At 42.3% G+C, this 26666-nt stretch overlaps 1 protein-coding gene across 1 annotated transcript in view; it reads right to left on the bottom strand.

Moving 5' to 3' along the window:
* Nucleotides 1-9631: 9631 nt before the first annotated feature.
* Nucleotides 9632-26666, bottom strand: part of USP18 (ubiquitin specific peptidase 18) — a 47468-nt gene continuing 30433 nt past the window's right edge. Inside the window, exons 5-11 of the mRNA XM_046668752.1 lie at nt 19061-19140; nt 18617-18763; nt 18130-18225; nt 17459-17626; nt 12542-12673; nt 11976-12025; nt 9632-10254 (exon numbers count right to left, since the gene is read on the bottom strand). Of these exons, the coding sequence (XP_046524708.1) occupies nt 10209-10254; nt 11976-12025; nt 12542-12673; nt 17459-17626; nt 18130-18225; nt 18617-18763; nt 19061-19140 (719 nt within the window). The 3' untranslated portion in view covers nt 9632-10208. The remainder of the gene's footprint in view (nt 10255-11975; nt 12026-12541; nt 12674-17458; nt 17627-18129; nt 18226-18616; nt 18764-19060; nt 19141-26666) is intronic.

The following is a 26666-nucleotide window of genomic DNA, read 5'->3' as shown; positions in this document are numbered from 1 at the left end:
ACTGTGAGCAATGAAATTTTATATGTGCATTTGTTTGTAGGAAGTGCTGGAAATCAAACCCTCCAAAGTCATCATCCCAAATAAGTTTCTCCAGAAAATGCCATTTGTCTCCACCACCAAAATGACCCAGGGCCCAGAGGAGAGACAGGGTGAGCAGGGCACCTCCCAGGGAGGGCAGGGCAGCTCAGTTTGGCTGCCTTGGAAGGAGGGAGCCTCAGTCACTAGATGACCAACATTTGGCCCATGGAGCAGGTGACATACATCGGGGTGCCCCCAAGCGCAGGTCTCAACACTTGGGACAGTTGATGTCCACAAGCACAAGGACATGTCATCTCTAGTCCCAGCGCTAGCATGAGTCTGATGGCGTGAGCCCCAGTGCTATGTGAGCCCAGCCGAGGGACACCCCACTCAAACTGGAGGATGAAGAAAGGCTTTCTAGAAGGACAGTGGAGTCAGAGCAAGCCGAGCTTGCCAGGCAGAGGGAATAGAGTGAGCAGAAGCAAGGAGCCACTGACAGCAATGGGCTCACAGTGACAGCAACATCAGCTGGAACAGCTATGGGTTATTGAGCTATTACAGCGGGCGCCTCTGTTCTTCATTTGAATTATCTTATTGGGTCCTTACAACAACTCCATGGGGGAGGTAGAATTATTGCCCCCATTTCACCAATGAGGAAACAGGCTTAAAGAAACTTGACCCTCTTCTATGTTTTATAGAGGGGTAGTGGCAAGGTTTGAACCCAGTGTCTGTTAGACCCCTGCATGGCCCACCTGACCAGGAGACGAAACCCAGATGCCACCGGAGGGGCCCCTCAGCTCTGAGGTTTTGTGAACGTTTAAAGGTCCTAGTGACCAGAGAGAAACTTTGTCCTGCCCAGAGATAGGCTGGTGCAACTAATGGGACAACTTGCAGTGCCCAGGGCTGGCCTTTCCCTGGATGCCACACTCAGCCCCAGAGGGGGTTCCTGCAGAGAGTGCTGTAAGCTGCAAAGGGCTCTGCAGATGGGCGTTCTTGCTTTGAGGAAAGAAGGTGTGTGGCGAGGGGCTGCAAAGGGTCCTGGCCTTGGATTCGTGAAACCTGCAGTGGCAACGTGGGTGATGGTGTGCTCATGTCCACTTGGTCCACCTGAGTTCACCTGCAGCTGGGGGAGTTGGTACCCAGTAGGCTCACAGCATCCCCTGGAACACCTGTGTCCCTCCTTTCTGCCTAAGGTCTATCTTTGGCACCCCAAGAGGTGCCTCCTCTGCAAGCCTTCACGAGCCAACATGCAGAAGCGTTACTGCCCCAGGGCAACCCCCAACTTGGGACAGGGCCAGTCGAGGTGGGTTTCCCAGCGACTGGGCCGGGGTGCCCACCACGGCACTCCCTCATCCAGGCCCCTTGCTGCTGGGGCTCCAAGAGGGGGCTGCTCTGCCTCCCAAGTTCAATGAGAGCTCAAGTTTGGGAGGGTGAGTCTCCAGAAGCAGCCAGGCCCCGTGAGTTCTAGGGGAGACACCATGCAGGACAGAGGTTAGGAAGCAGCAGAGAGGCTGAAATAAGGTAGACTGGAGTTCTAGCCCCTTTCAGCCTCTTTCTCACTGGTGAGCCAAGGCAAGGCCCTGCGCCTCAGTTTCCCCCCAGTAAAATGGGTAAATAAGTGGGCCTGCCTATTGGGTTGTTGGGAAAAGTACCTGAGAAGTGAGTTGTGGAACTCCCGCCTGGTGCCTAGAGTGCTTTTAGAGCCACCTGCCACCGGCACGGTGTTCTTCCAGGAAGTAGGATCTGGGAAGTCCCTTCTCAGGTGGCTCCTCCTGCTGCCTTGTTCCCAGAAGGAGTTAGCATTATTTGAGATGGAATCGACGAAGACCCAGGATGACAAAACATCGCAGGTGAAGGAGGCTCAGCGCTGGAAGGACAGCTGCAAGTGTCCCACTGCCACTCATCCTGGGATGCTCTCCACCCTGCCTGAAGTAAAGGCTCATCCTGTAGGACTTCTGCTTCTGGGATCTCATTCACTCATTTATACACTCACTCATTCAGCAAATATTCATTGGTCCTTGCTGTGTGTCAAGCACTGTAGCTTCATCAGTGAGCACAACTCAATGAGCCCCCGCCCCCGTGGAGCTGGCAAGACAGACTCAAAAGGGGTGGGCCACAGAGTGAGAAGGATAGGGGGCACCAGGAGTCGGCCACTTTACTTAAATAGACACCAGTACTTCAAAGAAATAACAGAGAAGCGCACACTTGGACTTTATCTTGAAAAATAATATAATTAAAGTTGTAAAACAAAATGCATCTTATATTTAACAAAACATTGGCTATAATTGCAACTATGCACTGATACCAGAATCAAAGAAGATATCCAGGGTTGAGTGGGTATCTGTGACACAATTTCTCTGGCAAAATTATAGCATTTTGGCAAAAATCTTCTCAAAACTGCTGTTTGTTTTACATGGTTTGCCTTTCGACATCAGTTTACATCTGTGCATGCTGTATCTCCTTAATGACTTTATGAGGTAGGCCTTTTGTCCCTATTTTACAGATAAGGAACCCAAGTTCAGAAGGTCAGGACAACCTGCTCACAGTCCCACAGGCAGGGTGGAAGCATGGCAGAGTGTGGATTCCCTGAAAGTGAACAAGAACTGGGGGGCAAGTCATTTGTTTTGCAGACGATCCCACAAAGCCTGAGTGAGTGGGAACTTGAGGCTGGAGGAGGAAAGCAGCAAGGGGCCTGGATGAGGGAGTGCCGTGGTGGGCACCCCGGCCCAGTCGCTGGGAAACCCACCTCGACTGGCCCTGTCCCAAGTTGGGGGTTGCCCTGGGGCAGTAACGCTTCTGCATGTTGGCTCGTGAAGGCTTGCAGAGGAGGCACCTCTTGGGGTGCCAAAGATAGACCTTAGGCAGAAAGGAGGGACACAGGTGTTCCAGGGGATGCTGTGAGCCTACTGGGTACCAACTCCCCCAGCTGCAGGTGAACTCAGGTGGACCAAGTGGACATGAGCACACCATCACCCACGTTGCCACTGCAGGTTTCACGAATCCAAGGCCAGGACCCTTTGCAGCCCTTCGCCACACACCTTCTTTCCTCAAAGCAAGAACGCCCATCTGCAGAGCCCTTTGCAGCTTACAGCACTCTCTGCAGGAATACCATCTCACTCAGGCCTGCCTGGGAGGGGCGGCCAGCACTTTGTGTCCCCTACATTGTAAACAAGGAAACTGCAGAGGCTGCCTCTCCCTCTGCCACCCTGGAGTCTCCACATGAGGCCCCACTCCTGCTGGGTGCTGGGCAGCAAGCTCAGGAGACACAGGGACACAGACCCAAGTCAGGCAGCCTGGGGACAGCGACTCCCACATCCTCTAGTTGCAAGGGCTCGGTGGACGTGCGAGGCCAGAGGAAGTAGCCTGCTGGGCTGAGAGCAGCTCAGCAGGAAGGGCACTTGGTGCCCAGTGAGGTCACCCCAGAGCCTGGCCCAGTTCAGAGCAGCTGGCTGTGATGAGGTCACCACCTGGCATAGCCAGGCCCTGGGGACAAGGGACATATATAGTAGCGTCATGGCAGGGGGTGTGAGGGGGGACTATTGTTCCCCTCTGGTTTAAGCGGGAAATAGAGCCTCTAAGATCCCTCCCACTCAGTAAGTAGCAGAGCTGAGATGAAAGCCAGACTCATCTGGACAAACGCACAAAGCTTGTCCTGCCCTCTCCCCCCACATCTTTGGCTGGTTCAGCCACCCCCCTGGGGACATGGAGCCCGGAGCACTAATGTCAGAGGCCCAGGAGGCCCCTGCACAGTTGCTCTGGCCTACTCAGTGCACCACCACCAGGTTCCCTTGCATACATCAGACATCCCTGGCCTGTATCTCTTGTACCCTCACCCATGCCCTTTCAGCTCCAGCCCAATTCTCTAGTCCACACATCGGAGGTGGTTTGGCAACTGCCCTCTGAGCCCTCCTTGAGGCTGAGGTAGGGCAGGAGGGGCTGGGTGCCCAGCACAGCCCAGACAGAGGCCACAAATGGAGCACTGAAGCCAGGAGAGGAAGAAGACTCCATCCATTATTCAAAAGCAATTGCCATTATTTTCTGATTTTTTTCCCCTAATATGGTAACTTTCATTGTTTGTTTATTATTTCAAAAGAAATATATGATCATTGTGGAAAAAAGGGTTTACAAAGTAAGCAAAATGAAGACTATAAAAATCCTGGCATCCAGAGATATTTCCATATATGTGCATTATTTTTACAAAATGGAATCATAATGTTCACCTGGTTGTGTAAACTGCTTTTAAATATTTAACTATGTAAACTCTATTCTATATCATTAACTATTCATCTCACCCCTGGTTTTCATATTCTTACGACTCTGACCACCAACTGGAATACGCTTCACAACTGACACAGTGTCCTCACACATACACACACACACAACTAAGACCAACTCCACAAAACACTTGATCCTTACTGGTTGGGTTGCTCTCCAATGTTTTCTCTCTTATTTTAAAACCTCAGGTCAACCCACTAACTAGGTTTATGGCCCACCAAAGGACATTGATGGCAGTGTGGGAAATTGTCTGCCATTTCAAATGGCTGCAGTGTTGTTCCCATTGCCAGGGACGCCAGGTCCCTCTGTCAGACAATAGGCTATGAACCCACTTGTCTTCCTGAACAAGTCAAACAAGGTGCAGAGACACAGGGAGCCCAAAGAGCACACGGAGGTCATCTAGCCCTTGGTTTATTTTCATTTCTTTTTTGACAGGGAAACTTTGTTTTGGGGACACCAATGCAGAATCCCCATGTATCAAATACAGGACAGAGCTGGTCTCGGTGAGGCTGGGATAAGGCCTGGGTTCCCTCCCCCACCCCCTATACACACATCGTGATGGCTCCCTGAGGGTTCCTAGAAGCACAGCTGGAGAAGCACTGAAGGAACTCAACACCTCTTCTTCCACATTCTGAGTCCTATGAATAATGCTGCTATGAACATTCATTTACAAATTCTTGTGTGGACACATTTTCATTTCTCTTGAGTATATCCCTAGGAGCAGAACTACTGGGTCAAATGGTAACTCCACATTTAATTCTTTGAGGAGCCGCCGGACTGTTTTCCAAAGGTCTGCACCATTCTACATTGCTGCCAGCAGCGTATGTGGATTCTAATTTCTCCACCTCCTCTCCAATACTTGCTACTATCTGACTTTTTAATTATAGCCATCCTAGTGGGTATAAAATTCTATCTCATCATGGTTTTGATTTGCATATCCTTGATGACTAATGATCTTGAGCATTTTTTCATGTGATTTTTGGCCATCGATATACCTTCTTTGGAGAAATGTCTATTCTAATCCTTTGTCCATTTTGTAATTGTGTTGTCTTTTTTGTTGTTGAATTGTAAGAGTTACTTATGTATTCCTGTTATTATACCCTTATCAGATAGATGATCTGCAAATATTGTATCCCATTCTGTGGGTTGTCTTTTCACTTTCTTGATAGTGTCCTTTAAAGAACAAGAGTTTTTAACCTTGAGGAAACCCAACTTATCTATCTTTTCCTTGGTTGGCTGTGCTTTTGGTGTCATATCTAAAAATCCATTGCCAAATCCAAGGTCACAAAGATTTACATCAATATTTTTTTCTAAGAGTTTTATAGTTTTGGCTCCTACATTTAGGTCTTTGAGCCATTTTTAGTTAGTGTTTGTATGTAGTGTGAGGCAAGGGTCCAAATTTATTATTTTTCTTGTGTCCATCAGTTGTCCCAGCAACATTTGTTGAAAAGATTGTTCCTTCCTCTTTGAATGGTCTTAGCACTCCAAAATCAACTGACCATAGAAATATGAGTGTATACCTGGACTCTCTATTTTACTAATCTGTACACCCACCCTTATGCAAGTACCACACTTGATTACTGTTACTCTGATAAGTTTTAAAGTAATGAAGTGTGGGGCCTGGAATTGGCCACCCCAAGATATGTCTCTTTGGCATGAGGATTATTTGGGGCTGGTTGCTTTTAAAAAACTGCAGACAGGAAAGCAACTGAAAAGTAGAATTTACTTACCCTTTGTTAAGAGACATTTACATTGTAAAGGAAATCTCCATCTGTAAAAGTGTCTCCTTCTCCGTACCAGGAAGAAGGGAGGATGACCTTATCTCTAGAAACTCTTAATCAATGCCAAAGGCAAGGACTTAAATCTGCATTTGTTTACTGTACTTGTGTGGTAACTTCCCATGATTGACTCCCCCTCCATCCCCAACATCCTCCTTTGTCATTAGCTGAAGATAATATTTAAGGTGAGGGCTTCAGCCATTTTGGCGAGTTGCTCAGCTTGCCTGAGCCTCTCCCGTGTATACATGCTATAAAACTTTGTTGAATTTTCTCCTGTTATTCTGTCTCATGTGAACTTAATTCATTCTCTGGCCAGAAGAACCCAGAAAGGGTAGAGGAAACGTCTTCCGCCCCCACAGAAGCATGAGTCCTCCAACTTGGTCCTGTTTTTTAAGATTGTTTTAGCTATTTTGGATCCCTTGAGCTTTCATACGAACTCTAGGACGTCTGTCAATTTCTACAGAGAAGTCAGCTGGGATTCTGATAAGCATTATGTGGAATCTGCAGATCAGTTTGGGGATCAATGGCATCTTAACAATATTAAGTCTTGTGATCCACGAATGTGGGATATCCATTTAATTTCTTTCACAACGTTTCATAGTTTTCAAAGTATAAGTTTTGCACCTCTAAGTTTATTCCTAATTATCTTTTTCTTTATGATGTTCTTCCAAATGGAATTGTTTTCTTAATTTCATTATGCATTGCTCATTGCAAGTATAAAGACAACTGACTTGTGTATATTAATGTTATAATTTTCCACTTTGCTGAACTTGTTTATTAGTTCTAATAGTTTTTAGTGTATTCTTTAGAATTTTCTGTATATAAGATCATGTTATCTGAGAATAGAAAGAGTTTCGTATCCTCCTTTCCAATCTGATGTTTTTAAATTCATTTTCTTGCCTTATTGTCCTGGTGTTATGGACTGAATTGTCCCCCCCAAAAATCATGTATGTTGATGCCCTAACCCCCTAATGTGACGGTATTTGGAGATGAGGTCTTTAAAGAGGTGATTAAGGTTAAATGAGGTCACAAAGGTGGAGTTCTAATCCAACAGGACTGGTGTTCTCTTAAGAGGAGACAGGAAGGGCACCCACACAGAGAGAACAGGCCATGTGAAGTGACAAAAAGAAACGGCAAGCAGTAGGATATACTGGAGCATATGAGGAAGCCATTTGGTGTAAACCTAATTCAGCCTGACTTTGTTTTTCCAAAAGTGCCTGACATGGCCGTTGAGCATGCATTGTATATCTGCTTTAAACATTTGCTGTGGCCCAAAGACAACAACAAATGGCCTTGAGATAAAGATGCAACTTCCCCCACATTGGCATTTCCTTAAGGATAAACATCTCTCCCTGGGCTAGGAATTGATTGCTGTGTTCATCTGTGACCACCCAGCTCACCTGTGACCACCCAGACTGAGACAACAGACCTGCCACCCTGCTGTGTCCACTGAGACAGCAGACCTACTACCTGCTGTGTCCATCAATCACTGTGCCAATAGGGCAGTCTCATGACTATTGTGAAAGTGACATGCCAATCATATGTGAAACATCCTCTTTGAGGGTATATAACCACCCTGTACACCCCATTTCTTTGGTGCCCTTCCTTCCTTCGGGAAGGAAGGCCCTGGGATAAGCTAGTCCTAAGATTTGGCTCAGAATAGACTCACCCAATTTTCATTTATAGATTGGTTATGGATTATTTGTGTTGACAGAGGACATAACAAGAAAAAAAAATCAAACCTGCCGACACCTTGACTTGGACTTCCAGCCTCCAGAGTTGTGAGAAAATGAGTTCTGTTTAAGCCACTCAGTCTGTGGCATATTGTTACGGCAGCCATAACAGATTAAGACACCTAGCTAGACACTCCAGTACAACAGTGAATAGAAGTGACAAGAGCGACATCTTTGTCTTGTCCCTGACCGTAGGAGAAGAGCATTCAGTGTTGCACCATTAAGACATCAGCGGTGGGCTCTCCCTGGAAGCCCGTGATCAGGTTGCATGAGTTCCCCTCTGTTCCTAGTTTGGTGAGCGATCTTATCACGAAAGGGTGTTAGATTTTGTCAAATGTTTTGTCTGCAACAGACGTTAGCTCAGGTGCCAATATTTAAAAGAAAAAAAACCTTGAAAAGTAACTTGTGTTAAGTGGAGTCAATTTAGCAGTATCTACCACAATATTTAGACACTCATGCCGTTTGACCCATAAGTTCACTTCTCAGTTCCTACAGAAATATTTACACATGGCCAAAATATTTCCAAAGGTGTTCACTCACTCTGCATTTTTTTTAAATAGTGAAAAAAAATGGAAATGCCCTAAATTATTTACCAATATGGGAACGGAAAAATATATCTACCTATGGAATTAAATGCAACAATTTAAAAGAACACTATCCACCTACATGCAGACTTGGAAAATTTTCTAAGACATTAAGTGAAAAGAGCAATGAGCTGAATAATTTATACAGTATAATTTATGATGTAAAAATATTTATACCTGTGAGATATATGTATGCAAATACATTTTTTAAAAGGCCTAGAGGGATAAACACCTTTTACTGCATTGAATATTGTCTCCAAAAATATTCACGTCCGTCTGGAACCTCAGAATGTGAAATTATTTGGAAAGAGGGTCTTTGCAGACATAATTAGCCAAGTGAAAATAAGGTCATCCTGGATTAGGTGAGCCCCAATGACTGGTGTTCTTACAGGAAGAGGAGAGGATACACATAGACACCCGGGGAAGAAGTCAGTGTGAGATGGAGGCAGAGACCGGAGTGACACAGCTACACGGCCGTGAGTGCCGAGCACTCCATAAGGACCCAGAGCCTCCATAAGGACCCAGCCTGCTGACACCTCGACTCAGACCCCTGCCTCCTGAACTGCGAGAGAGCACCTGCCTGCTGTTTCTGCCTCCAGCTTGTGATCATTTGTTACAGCAGCCCTAGAAAGCTCACACGCACCTGTTTAACAAGGGTTAGCTTCAAGGAAGAGATTCTGTATATTCCCATGTTGTTTGAATATTTTACAGTGAGAATTTATTCTTGCATGGCTAATTTTTTCAATAAAAATAAAATAATAAAGAAATTACCCATGGTTATGTTGGAATTTTCAGCTCTGCCACTTACCAAAAGCAGGAAATGTTGAACAAATCATTAAACTTGAATGTGTCAATCGTTTCATCTGTAAAATGAAGATGTTAACATCTAGTCTGCTCACCTCCTAGCCTGGTCCTGGAGACCCCCTGACCCCTCTTCTCTCACTGTCCACATCCGTTCTCCCTCCACAATGGCTCTAGTGACTGTGAACGCCCTTCTTCATGAATGGTCTTTGAACCCTGAGCCTTGCCTTTTTCAATCATGCCATTAAGTATGCCTTTCCCTGTAAAGAGATTATCCTCCTCCCTAACCCCCTTTCCAGCCTAAAAGCTTTCTCTCATGGTCCCCAACAAAGTGATTTCACTTTCCTTTGAATTCCTGTACCCCAAACCCTCAGTATCTTATGTATTTTTATTACCCCCATTAAACTGCAAACTCCTTTTGCGAGAAAGAACTTTATTCGTTACTGTGCCTACCACGCTGTCTTATGGAGAACAGGTGATCAATATATATTTCTCAAATAAATGAATAGCAGTTACAAAATACTTGAGTTTTATGGAAATAACACAAGCTCTAAAAGTTTTTTAAATTATATATAGAAATCCCATTCATCCAGTACATACTGGTATGGTCACACTAGTTGTGAAATATTGAAATATTTCCCCACCACTGCCCCTTGCCACTCAAATGCCTTCCACTACCATTGCTGGCCTGGTCTCTCCATCCCTGGGATCACCTGGATTCCCACGATCTCCCACTAAAGGACTAATGCCTTGCACAGCAGGGAGCCCTCGGGACCTGCTCCAGACACAGAGACAGCACCCACTGCTGGAAGGATCCATTCTGACTGATCAATACCTGGGCAGTGTCACTGTTAAACATTTTGATAAACACCCCTGATTATAAATAAAGTTTAATTACACAATTTGAAAATGGTGCTTCTCCTCCTCATTGCAAAAATCTCTTAAAAAGAGTCGGCAGATTCAGGAACAAAAAGGGAAAATGATACTTTGTCAGTCTCTGGAGGTTTAGGGCACATCCATTAGGACTCAATCTTCATGTAAACTAGAAGATATGCAATTTCCCCCCTAGAAAGAAAAAAAAATGCAACAGCATAGCAGAAATGAAACATTCATAGTTAATTAACACATTATTAACTCATGATAGGACAAGCGTGGGAAACTTTCCAGGTTGTTCTTCAATTCTTTGTCTATCCATTACCTTAGAGGGGAACAAAACAGGTGACCTGGGAAAATAACCACTAAGCTTCTATTAGAAAACCTCTAAATCAGTGGTTGACAAACTATGAGCCCATGAGCCAAATCCAACTCTGTTTTTGTAAATAAATTTAGTTGGAAAGAGCCACACTTATTCATTCGTGTATTGCCTACGGCTGCTTTTGTGCTACAAGGACAGAGTTGAGTAGTTGCAACAGAGACCACATGGCCCATAAGGCCAAAATATTTACTCTCAGGCACTTTACAGAGAAAGTTTGCCAAATCCTAATCTAAATAATGAGGGAATCACTGACAACCAGAAAGTGACAAAGAGTGGGCATCTAAGGGAGATGCTTAGAAGAAAGAGAAGAGGCAGATGAAATGCAGAAGTCTGCCCAGTTGGGTAAGGTTATGTGGGACAGGTTGCAGAGAGACCTAAGAAAAGACCCAGAGACAGCTAACGAGACATAAGAGGTTATCGGGAGGCAGTTACCGGGAGTGTCCAGTGGTGGCCGGCTGCTTGGACTTGCACACTGCTACCATGGGTAGGGAAGGGGCTGCTTATACGGGCAGGGGGCACAAAGGCTATGTACTTGCCAAGGGGGCTGTCCCTGGTACGACCAGAGTTTCCAGGAACCGTAGTTCACGTGGAGGAGCTCTGTGTTCCTTTGTGATGTTCTTTGGGTGAGATAAGGTAAGATCGGGGCTGGCCAGGCCCTGGATTGTTACAAATGCCAGCAGCTCAGCATCCTGCCCAGAAGGGGGCCAGGAGGACACATGGTTGCAATAGGGCACGGGGGTTCTTGCTGAGCAAGCAAGGCCCAGGTCCTAGAGTAGAAGATTGGAGGAGGATTTCAAACACAAATTTCACCTAATTCATTATTTTTCAAATGGTTGGGCCTACTTCTGCAGCTGAAATCATCTCAAAAATCACCTTTGGTATACAATATCACCCCTAACCCAGAAACTCAGCTGGGAAAACTTACAAGTCTCTCTGCTTTTTTCTCTCCAGTTTCCCCTCTGCAGTTATTATTTTTAAAAATATATTTACTGCTATTTACTAAATGCAAGCTACTGTACCAAAAAAAGAAAGAGGGAAAGAGTGACCCTTACTCCCAGAAAGTTCATGGTCTAAAGTGAAAGTTACAGAGCAAACAATGACAAAACCGTGTGGCCCTGCTATAAAGCAGGCATGCTCCAAATGCAGTGAAAGCATATGAGAAGCCCTGCAAACCTACCTGGGTGATTCAGTGAAGGCTTTACCAAGTAGGAAAAGGCCGTGAACAGAGGTATTGAAGAATGAGCGAAAGTCTGCCTCGATGATAAATTAGCAGAGGGCAATACAGGCCAGGAACTGCATGTACAAAGCCATGGAGGGAAGATGCAGGATATGAGGTTTGGGGAGCTACTTATACTTTCATATTGCGGGAGTCTAAATTGTGAGAAAAGCATGGTGTGGTGGGATGGATATTGAAAGATGAGGCTGAAGAGTTAGCCACGGAGAGCTGCAGCTGAATCCACGAGAGCTTCATACAGCAACAAGAACCCTATGTAAACTCTTTGGGTTTCCGTCACTCAAACACTTCTCTTACCAGCGGTAGTTATCATTTCCATAGGTACACTGGATGTCTTCCCAAGATACCTGAAAGTACACAAACAGATGAAGTGAAGCAGCCAGCTGACATCCGCTAAGCATCCAGAAAGTACAGGCTGCTACAATTTGCCCTCCCTCACTCATCCAGACAAACCCACCCCTAGTAACTCCCAAGACCTGCACCATCTGGTGAGAGGGTGCCACGAACATGAAGCCACTTCTAGTATCCCTGTCCCGCTGTCTAAACTTGGTTATGCTCAGCCCAGAGTTCTAACTTACACATTTCTGACTCTTCTTGCTTTCCATAAGTTTCCCACAGAGCACGAAGCTGCAGGGCACTGGGCCCAGAACACCAAAAGCCTAGACAGTGAGCTAAGTGGACTTTTACAGAGCTGTGAGCCAGGTGAAGACTTCATGCAGAAAAGGACTTTAAACCTCATAAAAGGCCCTCCACACAGAGCGAACAGGACCACATTGAGTCTTGGTGTTGTCTAGGCCTGGGCTCAGAATTTATTAGAGGTGGCTAATCCAAGGCAAGGGGCGATTTTGGATGATGTTCCTTACCCTACAAACATTGGAGTCATTGAAGCAGAACCATTTTCCATCCACAGAATTCCGGATATAGGCACAGTAATGACCAAAGCCAGCCATCCCCACATGGGCAATCACAGCAAAGAGTTCATACTGTCCTCCAGGCTGGAAGGATACAAGGCACAAAATAACTCATCCACCATCCCTCCTCTTCCAATCCTCATCTAGAACAAGGAAACATTGCTTCATCACACATTCATTCAGTGTACTCTATGGTATGCACTGGTGCTTCAAGGGAACTAGAAAATAGTCCTTGACCTCAAGAATCTCACAGCTAATTAAACCAGAATTATAATGCCATGTTTTATACCAGTTGTATTTACAGGTAAGTTTGGGAAGACCCAACTTTTGCCCCAAAAAGAAGGAACAACCAGCTGAGGAAAGCTCCCCAGGGAAGATAGGGTTGAACTGATCTTGAAGGATGAACAAGATTGGCAGACAAGTTATGGGAATGGGTTATACTTGAATGTGGATCCAGAAATTGCAAAGGCTCAGCAGCATAAAAGAATAGAACATACTGATGAAGTGGAAGTCAGGGAGGGTGCTGGGAAGTCACAAAAGATGAGGCTACAAAGGTCAAGTCAAGAATTAGAACTTTATCCCATGAGTGACTGGGAGCCATTCATCAGAAGGTTTTAAGCAGAGGAGCAACATCATCAGACTTGAGTTTGAGAAACACACTGAAATAACGTGGTTTGAAAAATGGATTGAGAGCTCAAGTGAGAAAGAAGCCAATGAGATAAATTAGGGCACCACAATAGTGCAAGGAAGAAATGGTGATAGCCTGATTAATTACTTTCAGCAGTAGTCACTAAAATGATAATTATTTTTTAACATAATAATTATTAATTAACTTTTAGCATTCACTATGCATTTGCCTAAGTCTTTACATGTATTATTTCATTTAATATTCACAGCAATCCTATACGCTGAGTGCTAGTACAAATCCTATTTTACAGGGGTGGAATCAGAGCATAGGGAGGAAAGTAATTTACCCAAGGGCCAGAGCTTATAAATACAAGAGGCAGGATTCCAATCCAGACCTGCCTGGCTTCAAAGCCCAAGCTCTTAACCCTACACTATACTGAGGAAGTGAGAGTAAAGGCAAAGATGTGGGGACACATTTGTGCAAAATTAGGGAGAAATGACTAAAAGTATTTTGTAACTGATTGGATGTGGTAGCGGGAGAAACAAGTAGGAGGCACTATAAGGATGAATCCCAGATTTCTGGCTTGGAAATTAGGAAGCTGTTGGTACTATAAAGTTAAATATGGGGCACAGCTGTTTGGGAATGAAAATAATGAATTTGGGGACGGTGTGACAACATTCAGTAGGAGGCAGATATACTGCTTTGGAGCTTGAGAGTAAGACCTGGCCAGAACATACAGATTTGGAAGTCTTCATCTTGAGGTGATCATGGAAACCGTGAGAATTAATGGGAAGACATTTGAAAAATGAGGAGAAAAAGAAATTGATTAAACTAAATACCAGTAAAAAGGATGGGCATGAAAAAAACCAGCAATGGAGAAAGAAACCTAGGAGAAACCCTGGGAGAGAACCCTAGGGTAGATAGATTTTGAAGGAGAGTAGGATCAACAACAAAGAATGCCACAAAAAGATCAAATAAGGGAAATACCAAAAAGCATCCATTAGATTTGGCAGTAAATTATTCTACTCCCTCAAATCTAAGAAAGTCAAGATAAGAGACAATTCTCTGTTAAAGGGAATAGTGGTGGGAGAGACAGAGTTTTGACTGACTGTGGGCAGGATCTCCACATTAGTCAGGAATACTTTATTCTTTTTTTCTCAATACAGTCAAATAATCTCACCAATCTGAGACTTTAAAACAGGATCCATGAGCCACAGTAATCAAAACAGCATGGTACTGGTACAAAAACAGATGCACAGATAAATGGAACAGAATTGAAAGCCCAGAAATAAAACCACACATTTATGGACAGCTAATCTTTGACAAAGGAGCTGAGGGCCTACAATGGAGGAAAGAAAGTCTCTTCAACAAATGGTGCTGGGAAAACTGGACAGCCACATATAAGAGAATGAAAATCAACCATTCTTTTTCACCATTTACTAAAATAAACTCAAAATGGATCAAAGACCTAAAGATTAGGCCTGAAACAATAAGTCTGCTAGAAGAGAATATCGGCAGCACACTCTTTGACATCAGCTTCAAAAGAATTTTTTCGGACACCATAACCCCTCACATGAGGGAAACAATAGAAAGAATAAACAAATGGGACTTCATCAGGCTAAAGAGCTTCTTCAAGGCAAATGAAAACAGGATTGAAACAAAAAAACAGCCCACTAATTGGGAAAAAATATTCACAAGTTATTTATCCGACAAAGGGTTAATCTCCATAATATACAAAGAACTCACACAACGCAACAATAAAAAATCAACCCAATTATAAAATGGGCAGGGGACATGAACAGACATTTCTCCAAAGAAGATATACGGATGGCCAATAGACACATGAAAAGGTGCTCATCATCACTAATCATCAGGGAAATGCAAATCAAACCTACACTAAGATATCACCTTACACCTGTTAGAATGGCAAAAATATCCAAAACCAAGAGTGACAAATGTTGGAGAGGCTGTGGAGAAAAGGGAACCCTCATACACTGTTGGTGGGAATGCAAACTGGTGCAGCCACTATGGAAAACAGTATGGAGATTCCTCAAAAAGTTAAGAATAGAAATACCTTATGACCCAGCCATCCCACTACTGGGTATATATCCTAAGAACCTGAAATTTCAGAAGCTCTATGCACCCTTATCTTCATTGCAGCATTATTCACAATAGCCAAGTCATGGAACCAACCTAAGTGCCCAGCAACTGATGATTGGATAAAGAAGTTGTGGTATATATATACAATGGAATACTACTCAGCCATAAAAAAGGACAAAGTTGTCCCATTCACAACAACATGGACAGACCTTGAGAGTATTATGTTGAGTGAAATAAGCCAGACAGAGAAAGATGAACTCGGTATGACTCCACTCATAGGTGGTAGTTAACGTATGGACAAAGAGAACTGATCAGTGGTTGCCAGGGGAAAGGGGGGTGGGGGGAGGGCACTAGGGGTGAAGTGGTGTACCTACAACATGACTAATAATGTACAACTGTAATTTCACAAGGATGTTAACTTTTATAACCTTAATAAAAAAATAAAAATTAAAAAAATAAAATAAAAATAAAAATAAAAAAAAACAGGATCCATGAGGGGGGAACAAGGGAGAGCAAATGCAGCTCAGTCACCCAAAAGGGACAGCTCAAATTATTCTCTATTTCCACTTGGGAACTTACACTGGATTTAAAAAGCGCAGGGCAATATCTAGATCTAACTATCAGTTTATAAGAAATACAAGGGATAGAGAAACATGTTAAATAACACCAACCAGCCGATTCTGGATATATACAAAAAATCCTTCAACCAAATAAAAATTGCAAGGAAAAGAAAAGGAGGAGAAACATAAAAGCGACTTAACCTAAAAGAAGAAGAAAGGGAGGGAAAGAGGGAGGAAACGAGCTTAAGCAAATTCAAGTCAAGACCTAGAGTCAAACAAACCAAACCACTCAGGACAGTCGGAGAAATCTGAATATTGACTGAAGATTACATAATATTAAGGAATTGTAAGAGGAAATTGATTACGTTGAGAAAAAGAGTGCTTCTTCTTTAGAGACACATAGTGAAATACTTAAAAATGAAACGGCATGGTGTCTGGGATTTGCTTCGAAATAATCCAGCAGAGGGTGGGAGAGAGAAGAGGGTGGAGGTGTTAGTACAGCAGGACTGGCCACGGATTTTCCAGCTGCTTGTGCTGCTCGACAGACCTGGGTCCACAGTAGAACTCCTCACTACTTTCGTACATATTTCAAATTTCCCATAGCAAAGTCTTTTTAAGTGGAAAAAATTTGAGGATATACTTCATCATGTAGGCTGTGCAAGCAGAAATAAGGAAAATGAGAGTCCTATGAAATGCATATGCCCTGAATAGGTAAAGAAACCTTGTTATAATAGGAGCTATTTTATTATCAGGCCTCAATTTTAAAATACCATGGTTCTAGAGCGTGACTAGTAAACAGACCAATGGGACAAAACAGTCCAAAAATGAACCCATGTATATAGAAATGGCAATACAGAATTTGCTAAATGTAGCATTTCAAACCTACGGAAAAAGATATTTAAGTCATTTTTTTTCTCAGAATCTCCCAATAAATTATTGGCTCAGGAAAACTGAATTCAACTTTATTTTGATTAAATTTGGCCCAATGAATGGCTACTTTCTTCTTATCCTCAAAGTGGGTATAAGCTGTTTTAAGAAGACAGTTAGATTGGCACCGTATTTAGAACCCAAGGTTTCATGTTTACCTATGATTATGTGAGCATTACACCTTTTATTTAAAAGCAAGGTTCTGAATTATAGGTTCCTTCCCTCAGTGCTGTGAGGTATATGAGTACAAACACAATATATAGAAATAAAGTCTTTTGAATGTTAAAAGAAAAGAAAAGCAACTACAATCAGCAAATGGTGGTGGTACTAGGGGGAATAACAACCCATCACTGTTATTCAAAAACACACAAGTTTCCATCATTAAAATATTGTTAAAAAATGAAAATATATGAATATATGATATGAATATGTTTCTGTCAATCACACCAAGATGTTTTACTCCCTTTGTGTATCCTGAGCATGGTCAGCAGAGGACATGATTTCTGAAATGAGAGAATGACATCGATCAGACACCCATAAATGCCATCTCTGATGAGTGGGTGACTTCAAGAGCTTAGAGGAAGGGGAGGCAAAATTGAAAAGACATGGTGTCTGATGAGATGGAAGACGGAAGAGAGGTGAGGAGCATCTCACCTGTTCCTCAGCATCGCAGAGGTCTTGCTCAGTCAGCAGGACCTGATTTAAATCCAGGCTCTGGGGGAAATAGAATGAGTGGCAGACTTTTTCTGTCTTCATATTCCTGATACAGAACCGCATGAGGTGAACTGTCAAGGTCTGGGGCAAATGGGTCAGTTGCAAGACCTGAAAAAGCAAGATCACTGTAGAGACGAAGTCCTAAGGCACTTGAAATGGGTAGATTCAAATAAATACCAGGGCTAATGGTATATTCTTCTTCCCAAAAAGAGTGAAGCAGAAAGTTTAGGGCTCCTGTTTGCTGAATCTCTTGAGTTCTCTCACAGAAGGCACGAGCAGCCCCAGGGTTCTGCACAGGTGCCAGAGCCCAAGGCAACTACAGAGTCTGCTCTAGGGAGCTAGTCTAGCCCGGAGGGAAAAACTCTGCCCACTGCTCTTGGACCTTCTCCTCTTGTCCTTCAAAGGCTCTGTCACCCTCAGTGATGAGAAGCACACCCACAGCTCCGGAAATCAGAAGCCCCAGGATCCCAGCTACTAGCCTGAAGTGGATTCCCTCCCTCAATCAGCAGGAGGCGCCCTGGGGGCCTGTGTGAAGACTCTATCAGGAAAGCCACTGGAAATCCCCCAGCAAGCCCACACGAGGGAAGTATCTGCTTTCAGGGCGTGAGTACCTGTTTCCTACAGGTCTTCTTCCCACAGTGCTCACAGAAGAACTTGCTTTTGTTTGACAACTCCCTGGGCTGGAAGAAACAGCGAAGCGCATCCTCCTGTCCCAGGAGAACACGGAAAAGGCAGGGTTGGTATTTCCCATCTAGAGTACAACCCCTTGCCCTGCAGATGGAGATTTAACTCTTTCTTCTGGTTCTCTCCACGTCCCCCCTTAACGTCTGGCCCAATGTGGCTTACATGGCAGGATCTCAAAAAGTACCTACTGATTGGAGGGAAAAAACAGGAAGGGACACTTGTTAAGGGCATAGTGTGAGGAAAGGGGAAGTAGGAGAAAAAACATTTTTTTTTTAATAAAAGGGGAACTTAGCCAGAGCCATGCAAAGGAAATAGAAATTATTTTTTAAAACCCACGGGTGGATTACAGAAGAAGAGGGCACCAGCAACACTGGGTTGTGTGGGAACAGCAAATTCACCAAGACAAACCCTCACCAGTGTCTTCAAGGGCTTTGAGTCCATATCAAAAAGAGAAAGGGGGAGGGTCAGCATGCTACTGTTTCTGCTACTCTCCAGGGTACAGTCGAGGCAAACCAAGGACTCCTTCATCTGGATTGTATACAGGGCCTGCAGCCTCTGTACCTGCAAGAGAGAGGAAGGGAGAGGTAGGAAGAGTATAAAGCCATAAATAAACCAGGTCAGGCCAACTTCCAGAAGCTGGAGCCACTAGCCAGAAGTTTCAAAAATGGCAGCCACTAATGCTCTTTGCTCTACTCAAAAAGGTGCAAAACAATAACAGTGGTAATGTTATGGAATTGTGATAAGCCTTTTATGTGGATTTTCTCTTTTAATCCTCTCCACACATTACTTTAATAAGAGCTGAATGAGTTAAATGAGCAGCATCTTAAACTTTTGAGTTCTCTAGTTCTAGGATCTTACCAAGTCGACATCAGTGATTTGGTCCCTAATCAGGTTCCAGACTGTGAGGTAGAGTTGAGCAGCATCATGCTGGACAAACACTGGCCAAAGAGAAAAGTAACAGCCCAATTAGTGAGGTCACCAGGGACACCTCAAGAACGTTCGCCCCAGCTACCTAGATGCATGTTGAGCACTCATCACTCTGTCTTTTCCTAGTGACAAATAAAAATGGCAAGCAATAGGATATATTGGAGTATATGAGGAAGCCATTTGGTATAAACCTAATTCAGCCTGACTTTGTTTTTTCCAAAAGGGCCTGACTGTGGCTATTGAGCACGCATTGTATATCTGCTTAGACATTTCCTATGGCAAGAACAAAGGCCTTGAGATAAAGGTGCAACTTCCCCCCACATTGGCATTTCCTTGGGGATGGGCGTCTTTCCTTAGGCTAGGAACTGATTGCTGCACTCACCTTTGACCACCCAGCTCACCTGTGACCAGTCAGCTGGAGACAACGGACTGCCACCCTGCTGTGTTCACTGAGACAGCAGACCTACCTGCTGTTTACATCAATTGCTGTGCCGACAGAGCAGTCTCGCAACTATTGTAAAAGGGACATTTCAATCCTACATGAAACATCCTCTCTGGGGGTACATAACCACTCTGTGCACCCCACTTCTTTGCTACCCTTTCTTCCTTCGGGAATAAAGGCCCCGAGTTATAATCCTCAGATTTAAGCTCAGAATAAACTCTCCCAAATGTTCATTTATAGATTGGTTATGGATTATTTTCGTCGACACTAGTCTTCCCCCTCTTTTCAGGCTAAGCTTCTACTAGGTGCTAAAAATGAAAAATAAGCTTGGTGTTGATTTTTTAAAACTCTTCTTAAAACTTAAAATCTAGTCCCACTGCATCACACAAGTTTCCTGTCCTCTGACCTGCCACCCACCCCTACTGGCCCTCACTGTAGGACCCAGCTAGATAAAACCAATAGTCAGCATGGATTCTCTCCCACGTTTACACCAAGCCAATACTCTAACTGACTCCTATAGCTACTCCTTTCTCTGTACATTTATGCATTTTCTTTATTCACCTCCCTAAAAATTGAGCGGTTTCCCAGTACTCATATCTGAGCCAGTTCTTCCCCAAAGGCTTCTAGGAGAACAAGAAGGGAAAAAGACTGTCTCAGTGTCAGACGATTTTAGCTAAGAGGAGGCAAGAATTAAGCAGTGATTTCTACATATGTTATATAAGTAAATGCAAGGCTAAAAGTGTTGTGTACAGATATAAATGAATTTGTGTTGTTCAAAAGAAATCTAGTAAGACAAACAAAATGAAAACACGCTGAGGACTGTTTTACAGAATAGCACGTGTCTGCCAAAACGCAAAGACATCGAAGGAAAAGGCGGTTATTGTAAATGTACTAAATATTCACATCTGCTATCTCAACACCATTTTGTTTCCTTCAGGATACTTATCACAATTTGTGCTTAATGTTTTGGGGGGCGTTTCTTTTGTTCCATTTTTCTTGTGGCCCATCTCTCCTTTAAATTGTAAGCCCCATGGAGGTAAAGACTCTTATCAGTCGTTTTGCCTTATCTAAAGCACCAGCACAATACCTGGCACATAATAGGTGAAAATTATATATCAGTTGAATGGATTAATTAATTCATATTCTAAAATAATCCCCAAACTTAGAGACAAACAGGCTAGAAGCAGGGCTGATGCTGTCCCTAGGGAATTATTTACAGAAGGCTGCCTGCCACAGAGCCACCACTGGACAGAAAGGAAGTGGGATCACCTTGCCACGTGAACACATTTTGCCTTATCTGACCATAACAGAACTAAGAGTCCCAATTCATCTAAGAAATACAAGACACTTGCCCAACCCATAATTTAATTAACACCTGCTGTGTGCAAGGCATTGCACATGGCAGAGAGAGTTCCTGTCCCCAAGAAACCTACATTCTAATGGAGGAAAAGCATCCATACACAGTCAGCCCTCCATATCTGCAGGTTCCACTGCTACAGATTCAACTGTCGGCTGGAAGACCTACAACGGCCGTGCCTGTACTGAACATGTACGGACCTCTTTCTCTGTCATTATTTCCTAAACAATACAGCATAACAGCCATTTACGTTGCATTAGGTATTATAAGTAATCTAGAGATGATTTAAAGTGTATGGGAGGATGTGCATAGGTTATATGCAAATACTAAGGCATTTTATGTAAGGGAGTTGAGCATATGTGGATTTTGGTATTGATGGCAGGGGGGTCCCAAACCAATCCCTTGTTGATATTGAGAGACAACTGTAATCATAATTCAAAGAAGAATAAGAAACATTTCCTAAGGTATACAAACTGCTATGGAAAGCTAAAGGAAGGTGAGAATACAACTGGAATGGTAGAGTGAGGGTCTCAGTAAATCTACCCCTCCATAAAAGCAATAAAAATGCTGGCAAAAATTGTCAAAATCAATTTCTTCAGGATTCTGGAAATTAACTAAAAGTTTATAAAACTCTACAGAATATTTATTCAAAAAACCTAAGTAAGAAGAGCAGGGTTTGAGCCTTTTTCAATTTGGCCTATTCCCATTTCCTTCTTCCTGGCTCTGTGGTAGCCTTGAAAACTGGAAACCGTGCAACCACCAGAGGGGGCAGACTGGGACTGAGCTCTTCAAAAAGTTTCATCCCAAGAGCATTTTCATTATGTTTCTGTCTTACAGCTCTGTGGAAATGCCCCATTCGAAGGAGACTGTCATTATTTGACCAGACTCAGAGCTCAAAGCCCTCTCCCAGTGCGTTTGCAGAAAACAATCAGTGACAATTAATATCGTAGTTACCTAAGGCTACAATACCAGTTGAGGCAAAAAAGAGCCCAGCCAAAAACTTAAAAGAAAGATCTGGGGAATGAGATGTCCATAGAGGACTTCTGAAAGCTCTGACATATTCCTGGTGATCTAGAAGGCCATTTGCATGCCCAGGAGAGACTGGAGAGGGCCCAATCTCTTCACCTCCGGCTGACTTTGAGGCTCTGCAAAAGCAAAAGTGAAGGCTAAAAGTGTCATATACTGCCTGAGCTCTGAAGGTGTGCCACAGTAGACACACAGAGCCCCTCAGCAAAGACCAGAAGACGTACTGGTTCAAAGAATTTAAAGAAATCTCTGACCAATCATTAGCTGACATGAAGCTAACCAAACAGAAACTTCAGTGACCACACACTACAGGAAATACAGACTTTACAGAATTAGTCCAGGAGAGTCACTAAACAAAGAGCAACAACAACAAACCCTGTTGTAGGGGTTTCTGATTTTCACTGTTGCCACATTATATTATTTAAAAAGTTTAGTTTTTAACAAAAAAATTACAAGACACACAATGAAACAGAAAAGTATGGCCCACACACAGGAAAAAAAGCAATCAGTAGAAACTATCACTGAGAGGAGCCAGGTGTTAGCCTTACTAGACAAAGACTTTAGATTAGTTCTTTGAACATATTATAATAACCAAAGAAAATCATGTCAAAATAACTAAACTATGAAAATAATGTCTCACCAAATAAAGAATATCAATAAAGAGAAAAAATTATTTTAAAGGACCAAATAGAAATTCTTGAGTTGAAAAGTACAACAGAAATGAAGAGTTCACTAGAGGTGGTCAACAGCAGATTTGAGCTGGCAGAAGACAGAATCATCAAACTTGAAAATAGGTCAATTGAGATTATATGGTGTGAGGAATGAAAGAAAAATGAACGAGGAAAAATAAACAGAGTGTCCATTAGTTCAGTGATGAATTCCACCAAACATCTATGGAAGAAATTATACCAATTCTCAAAATCTCTTCGTAAGATAGAAGCAGAAGGAATATTTCCTAACTCATTCTACAAGGCCAGAATTACCTTAATACCAAAATCAAAGACATTACAAGAAAGGAAACTACAGATCAATATCTCTCGTGAACATAGATGCAAAAATCCACAAGAAATATTAGCAAATAGAATTGAACAAAATACAAAAATAATTATACACCACTACCAAGTGAGATTTATCCCAGGTATGGAAGACTAATTCAATATTTCAAAACCAATTAATGTAATCCATCACATCAACAGGCTAAAAAGAAAATGTACATGATCATATTATTAGATAAAGAAAAAGTATTTGACAAAGCCCAACACCCATTCATGATTTAAAAAAAAAAAAAAAAAACCTCTCAGCCAACTAGCAACTGAGAACTAGGAACTTTCTAAGTTTGATAAGTAACATCTTCATAAAACCTACAGCTAACATAACACTTAATGGTGAGAAACTAGAAGCTTTTCCACTAAGATCAGGAAAAAGATAAGAATGTCTCCTCTCACCATGCCTTTTCAACATCATATCGGAAGTCTTAGCTAATGCAGTAAGACAAGAAGAGGAAATAAAAGGTATACTTACTGGAAAGGAAGAATTAAGAACGTCCTTGTTTGCAGATGACATGATCATACAGGTAGAAAATCCAAAAGAATTAACCAAAAACTCCTGGAACTAATAACTGATTATAACAAGGTTGCAGGATACAAGGTAAATATATAAAAGTCGACCACTTTCCTACATATCAGCAATGAACCAGTGGAATTTTAAATTAAAAACACAATATAATTTCATTAGAACCCATGAAGATTAAATACTTAGGTATAAATCTAACCAAATATATACAATATCTATATAAGAGAAGCCACAAACTCTGATGCAAGAACTCAGAAGAACTACATAAATGGGGAGATACTCCATGTTCATGGATAGGAATACTCAATATTGTCAAGGTGTCAATTCTTTCCAACTTGATTTATACACTTAATGCAATTCCAATCAAGATCCCACCAAGTTATTTTGTGGATATTGACAAACTGATTACAAAGTTTATTTGGAGAGGCAGAAGACTCAGAATAGACAACACAGTATTTAAGGAAAAGAACAAAGTCAGAGGACTAATTTTGAACACACTACAAAGCTTCAGTGATCAAGACAATGGGGTATTGAAAAAGAACAGAAAAAATAGATCACTGGAACAGAATATACTGCCCAGAAATACACCTGCATAAACAATGTCAACTGCTCTTTGACAAAGAAGCAAAGGCAATACAATGGAGCAAAGGCAGTCTTTTTATCTAATGCTGTTGGAACACCTGAACATCAACATGCAAAAAAATCAATCTAGACACCAACCTTACATCCTTAAAGAAAACTAATTCAAAATGGATCACAGACCTAAATGTAAAATGCAAAACTATAAAACTCCCAAAGACAATATAGGAGAAAATCTAGATGATCTTGGGTTTAGTGATTACTGTTTAGATACAACACCAATGCACAATCAACAAAGGAAAGAACAGATAAACTGGACTTCATTAAAATTAAAAATTTCTGCTCTGTAAAAGACATTGTCAACAGCATGAGAAAATAAGCCACAGACTGAGAGAAAATATTTACAAAAGACAAATCTGATACCGGTCTGTTATCCAAAATATACAAAAAACTCTTCAAACTCAACAGTAAGAAAACAAACATCCTGATTAAAAAATAGGTAAGAAACTTGAACAGACACTTCACCTAAGCAGATATAAAGATGGCAAATAAGCATATGTAAAGATTCTCAGCATCATATGTCATTGTGGAATTGCAAATTAAAACAACAACAAGATACCTCCACACACCTATCAGAATGGCCAAAATCCAAAACACTGACAACATCAAATGCTGGTGAGGACATGGAGAACAGATACTCTCACTCACAGCTGGTGAGAAACCAAAATGGTACAGCCACTTTGGAAGGCAGTTTGGTGGTTTCTTAACAAAACTAAACATACTCTAACGATAGGATCCAGCAATGGCACCACTTAGTATTTATTCGAAGGAGTTAAAAACTTATCTTCATACCAAAACCTGCACACACATGTTTACAGCAGCTTTATTCACAATTGTTAAAACTAGGAAGCAACCAAGATGTCCTTCAGTAGTCAAAAGGATAAACCATGGTCCATCCAGACAATGGAATATTATCCAGTGTTAAACAGAAGTGAGCTTGAGAGGATTCTAGGAACACGGAGGAGTAGGAAGCACCAGGAAGCTGTCTCCCCAAGTAGACAACAATTGCACTGGCAGAATCTGTCTAATATAATTACTTTGGAACTCTGGAGTCCACTGAAGGATTGCAACTTCCAGGGGAAGTCTTGGACGATAAATTGTGGTTTATTCCCATCAATATCAGCTCTTAGCACAGCAACAGAAACCTACCCATCTCCCACACCCAACCACGTGGCAGGCAGTTGTGCACATGCTCTGGGGGAAGCTGTACACACAGCATGTCAAAGCTGGGGTGGGGAAAAAAGAATTTTTTCCTCCAAATATTGAGTATCTGTGCTCTGGTCGTTATTTGATGCTTATGATCACAGAGATGCAGACAAAGAGGCAGCCATTGTAGCTGGACCTCCCCACATTGTTGCAAGACCCTCTCCCTCTGGCTCAAGTGACTCCCAGGGCATTTAAGGGGCCAGTGTCCCAATTTTTCCCCCTTCATTTTTCACTTTTCCCCTTTCAAGTGGCAGACATTAAAGACGAGGACATCCAAAAGCAATTTCATATACGGGAAAATTAGAAATTGACCATGCATGCAATGGGAATGGCTCAAAAAGACCAGGGAAGACATTAAGTTTACACCTCAAGCTGATCCTTGGCACAGAGACAGTCTACAACAATCAAAAGACCAAAAATCAACAAAGAAAAATAATGACAAAAAACAGCAAATCCTGGATAAGGGGGAGAATCTGATTTCCAGAGTTGCTACATTACTAGATTCAAATGTCCAGTGTTTAACAAAATATAACAAGGCATACAAAGAAACAGCAAAGTATGACACATTCAAAGCAAAAAAAAAAAAATCAACAGAAACTGCCTCTGAAAAAGATCCAATGGCAAACACACTAGACAAAGACTTTAAAACAACTGTCTTAAAGATACTTAAAGAACTAAAGAAAGACATGGAGAAAGTCAAGAAATTGACATTTGAACAAAATGGAAAGACCAATAAAGAAATAGAAAACCTAAAAACAAACAAAAAGAAATCTGGAGGTGAAAAGTACCATAACTGAAATGAAAAATTCATTACAGATATTCAAAGGAAGATTTGAAAAGGTAGAAGAAAGAATCAGTGAACTTGAAGAGAGGACAATGGAAATTATTGAGGCCATGGAACAGAAAGAAAAAGGACTGAAAGAAAGCCAACAGAGCCCAAAGAACCTGTGGGACACCAACAAGCTGACAAAATATGCATTGAGGGACTCCCAAAAGAAGTACAGGGAGAGGAAGGGCAGAGAGAATATCTGAAGAAACAATGGCTGAAAACATCCCAAATTTGATGAAAGACATGAATATAAAACACACAGAAGCTCAACAAACTCCAATAAGATAAACTCAAAGAGACCCACCCCAAGACATGATACAATCAGATTTTCAAAAACAAAAAAAAAAAAAACAAATCTAAAAGCAGCAAAAGAGAGGCAAATCACCACATATAAGGTGTCCTCAATAAGATTATCTTCAGATGTGTCATCAGAAACTGTGGAAGCCAAAAAACAGTGAGCCAATAT

This window comes from Equus quagga, chromosome 1 (genome assembly GCF_021613505.1).
Source record: "Equus quagga isolate Etosha38 chromosome 1, UCLA_HA_Equagga_1.0, whole genome shotgun sequence".
Lineage (NCBI taxonomy): Eukaryota > Metazoa > Chordata > Mammalia > Perissodactyla > Equidae > Equus > Equus quagga.
Note: the sequence above shows the minus strand (reverse complement) of the source record. Positions and strands in the feature narration are given on the sequence as shown.